Raw genomic sequence first — 6,823 nt, forward strand, 5'->3', positions numbered from 1 at the left:
TTACAGCAGATGATAGGAACAGCAGTTGAATGGTTATAGTATTGTGCGGTCAGAAAATGATGCCTTTCCTACGTACTGTGCAGATTACATGTTTGTCCTTGTTACATGTGGCTTCTAACTGTGGCCATGACACAGGAAGTACTGCACACAGGAAGAAGGAAGGGGCGTACACTAGGGGGAAATACATCGTCACATGAGGAATAATTACAGAAAACATGTTTGTTACAACAAAAGGCCACTAGATGGCAGCATAGGATAACACATGAATTTAGCTATGAGAAAATAGTTAGGCAAATCACACTATATAAATTCTAACCTATATAACAATGCTAATATTAACTGAGGCTATGCATCTCATATTCTATGCCCCTATTGGGGCGGCACAGCTACGAATTCCAATAGCAGATCAATGCAGATCAACTGTGCACACCAATGCAGATCAACTGATGTGGTGTGAACAAGCCTTGCTTTTGGAAACAGTTAAATCATTGGGTTTAGTTTCTCTTTAAAGATAGCATTTGTCATTTTGGAAAGCCAATATAAAACACATTTTTTGTTGGTTTAACTAGTCATGTTTTTCTGTATAAATACTTTTTGGTCCACATGACTGGGGGTGTAGAGAGGAGTTTTTCTTTGCCTACATACGTTGTTTTGAAAGGCGTCCCTGTCTCATATGTACATGTAAGAGGAGGTCAGCACATAGAAATAGCGAAGAGCTTAAACTGTTCAGCCAGGGCAATCCCCATAATGAGGCATCCTTAGGTGGTTGCCTCATGCGGCATCTCATTGGGTCACGTGGAGGGGCAGCAGGTGTGCCTGCCATCCCCTTTCTAATAAGAGCTTCTAAGGTTGCTAAGAGCTCTTAGCAACCTGTGATGCTCTGGCCGATGTCTCGCCAAGCTCACTGACGTCAACGGTTGCCAGGAGCAGAGCAGAACACTCTGGCTTGCGTCCCGCCCAGCTCCTGGCAACCAGTGACCACCGCCGATATCACCGCGTCCCCCACCCCATATATAATGTGCTCTGCCAACAACCGCCCCCAACGTAACGTGCACCACCAGCACCCCCCTCCACCCTTTATAGGGACGCCTCTGTGTACAGCACACTGGATACAGTGTTAGGACTTCACTGCTGATCTTTCTACTATTGCAAAAATTGACAGATGCCGTGAATGAGCTGTGGCAGCACACTTTTTTATAATGGTAATAAAATATTCACATAACTATTGAAGTGAAGAAAGCAAGCAAACATCAGTGGTATAAAGCATATTTTAAATAATGACTGTGTTTCACACTCCCTTTCTACAAACCTAGTTGTGAAACCAAAAATGTTTACTTAATGATTATGTACAGGCTTTGGATTGCAACCAGGGGAATTCCATCGCATGAAAACTAAGGAAACGTGTTGTCCTAAAATATCATTTGAATTAGCAGTGACATGTTTTTTTTAATAGACTATTGTTGACAGAGTAATTCATCACTGGGTTGGAAAACATCCACTGCTTGTCACATTTACTATAGCAATGCCCCAAAGTATCTGTACTATGATTATAGCTCACTCACATTCATGTCAGGCAGTTAACAAAATCCAGGTTAACAGCATGACCTGGCTGTTAATAAAGGCAAAAAGTAAAATGATAATGACACAGCCTACAGCAAAGAATCAGAATTTATCTATCAGTCATCAGACTTCAGTAATCTGAGATTTGGCTGGTTGCTATGTATCAAGCCCTTCAGTTTATATTTCAAGTACATACCTGAAATAGTGATCTCTTTCCAGACAAATCTTTCCAGGGTGCTTCATTGCCTCAGGCATGACATTTCTGAGAAAATAATTAGGTTCCCTCGATCCTGTGAACAGGCTGACTTAATGTATTTGTACCACAATCTCAGCAAGAACCTGCTGCTGGGTTGCCAAAAATATGAAGTGAGCAGTGGCACACATGACAGCTTGATTCACATGGTTCAGTAACCAGTTACAGACCTAGGACATATGGCATATGCCATAACAACGTAATCATTTTATCTTTAGCCGTGTATTCCATACGTATTTACTCAGGCCTTTTTGCACAAGCATTCAGTTGCTATGATTGGTGAGCCTCAACTGGCTCTCACTCTGTGCACCGGTAGCCATTGTGTAAAATGAAGCTTCACTAATAAGTACTATGCAACAACATTATTGTAGCATCATTTTTAATATGATGCAAATCAAAGGTACATCCTTAGATATGCATATCATGTTAACGAAACCTTAGAAAAAAATAAAAGTTTTTTTTTTTAAAGTAAGACTTGTTGCTATTTGACACGTTATTAACCCTTAGGTAACCACAATCCGTTCTAATTAACGCCTGCCTCCCCTATTATTTGTCTGCTGATTTGTATTTATATTTTTCAAACCATTAACAATTATATATTGTTTTCAAGTTTTTTTTAGTGTTGCATTGTAAACACTTCTTTATATCAGTTGTTAATAACTGCACCATACTTTATATTAGACAGAAATGTAATTTTTTGTGTCATTATAAAGGGGACACATTTTAGAAAAAAGATTTTCCTTTTGTATCTATGTAGCGCTAGTTTTAAAACTAACACTGGTGAAATTGGGAAAAGTGTATTTGATTTGTTTTGTCTTGATTTGTTTTGATTGCATATACATAAAATACTTTTGCAAGACAATAAGCCAAAAGGAAGCTGTGTGTTTTCTGATATACGTATTCATTTGTTATCTTAAGGTAGAAATAAACTCTCTGGGTTTTTTTTTTTGCATATATCTACAGTATATGCAAAAACATTTTAAAAAATAAAAAAAGTTACCAAAAAGGTAATTACTTATCTCTGTCACCGATGCTCGCTCCCGTCCAAAGATCTCAGCCGAGCAGGATGATGGGCGGCCACATACACAGTACAGATCTTTAGTGGGGAGAAGAGGAGAGACACAGTGGAGCTGAATGCACACAGCCGGGAGCGTGCAAATCGGACAGACACCGCGGGACAGGAAGAGACAACAGTCTGCGCTGGATCAGAGACCGGCACCAGCGCTGGAGGGATTGCTGAATACAAGTGGAAGAAAGAAAATGATTGGATCAAGAGCCATCATTTAAGGTAAGTCCTTAAAACAGCATGGGGGGATATGTATGACTTTAATGTCACTCTAAGTAATAACAAAGTTATTGCTCCATCAATAGATCCATAGCAGAAATGTAAAAATTGTTCAGGTTCATTTTACAAGTGCAAGAGATGAAGTGGTTAAATGCCAACCCCTCCCCCCGTCATACACTGATCTTCTTTTTGTCCTCCCTGTGCTCAGTTCTGCTACCTGGAAGGTAAAGAAGTACCCAGTATTTCTGGATATGGGAAGCATGTGACCTTATGCGATGACTCCTTGGCTTCCACAATCTAGCTGTGGGTGTCTAAGTGACCGATCACCAGTCCCATCACATGGGGGTGGGCAGGAAGACCTTAGACCTGTGTAAGCTCCAACCAGAGCACCTTTTGAGCTTTCACAGATATTTCTGTTGGTGCGGTGGGAGAACAAAGAGAATGTGCGTATAATTGAATGAACCTGTTGCATAGGCAAACCACAGGTTCATTTTCAAGTATTCATCCACAGAATCAAATTGCTTCAATGCTGTTTCAATGCATTGTGTATTGGATACTTTAAAAAGTGGGTTGGACATTTTTGGACACAGCATGTCAATGTCCTCTGTTATACTCGGCAGTGGTTGAACTCATGCATATTGGGTGAAAAAGTAATTTTCAGAGTGTTTTAATTCCAGCAGGAAGGATGAGAAGCCCTGGCATATTTTCACAAAGCATTATGTATCACTGCCTTGGGTTGTTTCCTTTGTTTGCATTGTCTAAGTCAGTATTTTTTTTACATTCTATTGTGTTGCATTGTGTGATCAATAGAACCAAGTGGTTTAGTTTGTTTTTTTAATCATCCATCAGCTTCAAGGAAATCATCAACAGTTACATATGTGCATATGGTCATGTGTTTTTTTTTTTATATCTTATTTTCAGATCACTGAATCATATGAAGAGCAGAACACATCATCTATTAGCAGCTTGTCTTCTTCCTGCAGCAGTCTGAACAGCCCAAGCTGTGATGTTCGGAGGCCTGATCTTCACATACCAAAACTTAGTTACACCAGGTCTATGGTTCTCTCCAATTCACAGAGGCCCAGGGTAAACTTGGATTTTATTACTACAATATAAGGCACATCAAATGTGCTTATTAAAAATGTATGAGTAATTAGATTTATATGTGCATATTAAATATATATTGTCATCTGCTCTTTTAAAACTCATATAAACACATTGAGGGGAATTTGTTAAAACTGGAGCAGAACAAATCTGGAGCAATTGCCCAGGGCAACCATTCAGCTTCTCTGTTCAGTTTGTTCAGTTAAGATTAAAAAATGAAAGATAGAAGCTGATTGGTTGCCATGCACAGCTGCTCCTGATTTTGTATACTCCAGTTTTGATCAATTCCACTCATTAAGTTTGTCTATTTTATACTGAGTCAGATCGTGTCTTGCTGTCCAGTCCTGGTTATATTATTTTCGATAGTTTTTATTCCTTTGAAATAGTTTGTAAAACAATGAATACTAAGCACTTAGACATGTTGCATTGAAAAATACATGTAGGACCCATTCACATCGCATTCATTAAGTTGCGATCAGTTTTTTAACAATGAATGCTAACGGAAGGGCAACGAAAAGGGAATGGATGTGAATGGGGCTTGTTCACACTGCTCCGTTGCGTTGCATTATATTGCTTTACGTTATGCTGTGCTGGAAAAAAAATATCGCATGCACTACTTTTTTTCAGTGGAACATAATGCAACAGATCCAGTGTGAACTAGCCTATTCACACCCATTCATTTTCCAGTGCCCTTCTGTTAGTATCTGTTGGAAAACGTATCACGATGCAACAGATCGTAAGGAAATCGGAAAGGTACAACTGCAAGTCAACGGACCCTCCGTTGCTGCGATTTCCTTCCGATTTGGGTGTGAATGGACACTTAATTATTTATTTAAGTACATGTAATGCCAAAACTTTTTTTAGTTTAAATAGAGTAGGGAAGAGTTAGAGACCTTATCAGGTAATTTTTTTGCTGTCTGTGTCCCTCTGAGTATTCCCTTCATTTTCTGTCCTGGAGTCAGGACAGGAAATGAGAGTACATCTATGTAAGTAAGTACAATTCCTAATCTGAGACAGTTGTCATAGGAACAAGTGACCCAATTGGAGGATTTTGCCTCACTTCCTGCTCTGTTGAGAACTCTAAAATTTTGAATTTTGAATTTTTCATCTTTCTGTCTCAGTGACAATGGTTACTATGTACTATGTTTTTGCCTACTGTTTTTAATAACCTCCTTTTATGTTAGTATATTCTTAGTAAATTGTTTATTAATTTATAGTGACCAGATACAGGGGCGTCCCGAGGCTGGGTGACACCCGGAGCGGAGACTGGGTGACACCCCAGCGAGACGTCATCACGCGTGCGCGATGGCATCATCACGCATGTGCGGTCGTCTTATGGACGCCTGCAGAGAGAGGAGGGGACGTTCACCCGGCGGGATGAGGTATGCCGCCAGGTCCCCTCCTCTCTCCTGACACTGTCGGGCTTTCGGTCCGTGACCGAGTGCCCAACTTTTCATAGGGGGTGACTTTCAGTAATTTTGGTGTCACCCCCCCAATGGTAACACCTGGGTGCGGGCCGCACCCCCCGCACCCGCCTTGTAACGCCACTGACCAGATAAGATACTCATGGGTGTGCACTTTAAAAATGGGGGGAACAGAAGACAGCCAGAAGGGGGGAGGGAAAGTTAAATTATAAATCCAGCCATAATAAAGCCCAACTTCAGACTGCTGTAAAATGTACCCATGAAGTGGAGTCCCCTCTGCATTACATGGGTTAAATGCTCATTTGGCTAGGGGGAGAGGAATAAGTACAAATACTTACTTTATTCCCTGCAGGCTACCAGCAGTTCTGCATTGTATGTGAGGGTTGCAAGGACCCACCCACAAGGTAAGTATTTGTACTCCTTTAGCAGGGATTTGCATGGATTTGGCAGGGATTTTAGCAGTGATATGACTGTATTGCTTGACATCTCAATAATGGCAAACAGACAGAGAGATAGACGGACAGATGGATAGACTGAATGATTAAACAATGAATTACATGTGCTATTCATTTTTTTGCTTTACAGTCAAACCACAGGAGGAATCTGTCACATCATATGGTGGAAAGTTATGATAATAACACAAACATAAATACAGAACTAAATAAGCTCCCTCTGCTCACAGTTTTGGATGTGCCTCATGTAAGTAATTTTTCTATGATACCTTTGTAACAGTATACATACAATAAACTCCCCATTATCCGGTATCCCCAGGGATTGGTAGATTACAGACAAATGTTGTTTCTGGTTGCTTAAGAGTTACTATTAAAAATAGGTCTAACTAATGCCATACCCCATACTATACCATGTACCGTATCATAACATAAACTCTGTATTGACTTCATATTAATATTGAAATACAGTAATCGGAAGCAAATTAAGACACATAGACACACTTAAAGGAGAACTATGGGGTCAGTGTTTTTCCCCATAGTTCTCCTTAGGGTAACGGGAGGACACAAACTAGCGTCCTCCCGTTACCCTAAGCTCAGTATACCGCGAGCTATAGCTCGCGGTATACTGAGACGCCGGAGCGGATCCCGACTTAGACGTCGAGATCCGCCCAGCTGCGTGAGTGACAGCTGGCTCTGCCTATCTAGAGGCAGAGCCAGCTGTACCCGCCCCTCCCCCGTCCGTTCC

General features: G+C 40.7%; 1 protein-coding gene across 1 annotated transcript in view; it reads left to right on the top strand.

Annotated features, from left to right (window-relative positions):
• ARHGAP9 (Rho GTPase activating protein 9) overlaps positions 1-6,823 on the top strand; it is a 109,045-nt gene that overhangs the window by 57,079 nt on the left and 45,143 nt on the right. Inside the window, exons 6-7 of the mRNA XM_018569536.1 lie at positions 4,020-4,184; positions 6,212-6,325. Coding sequence (XP_018425038.1) covers positions 4,020-4,184; positions 6,212-6,325 — 279 coding nt within the window. The remainder of the gene's footprint in view (positions 1-4,019; positions 4,185-6,211; positions 6,326-6,823) is intronic.

Source organism: Nanorana parkeri, unplaced genomic scaffold (genome assembly GCF_000935625.1).
Source record: "Nanorana parkeri isolate BGI_ZX_2015 unplaced genomic scaffold, ASM93562v1 scaffold35, whole genome shotgun sequence".
Lineage (NCBI taxonomy): Eukaryota > Metazoa > Chordata > Amphibia > Anura > Dicroglossidae > Nanorana > Nanorana parkeri.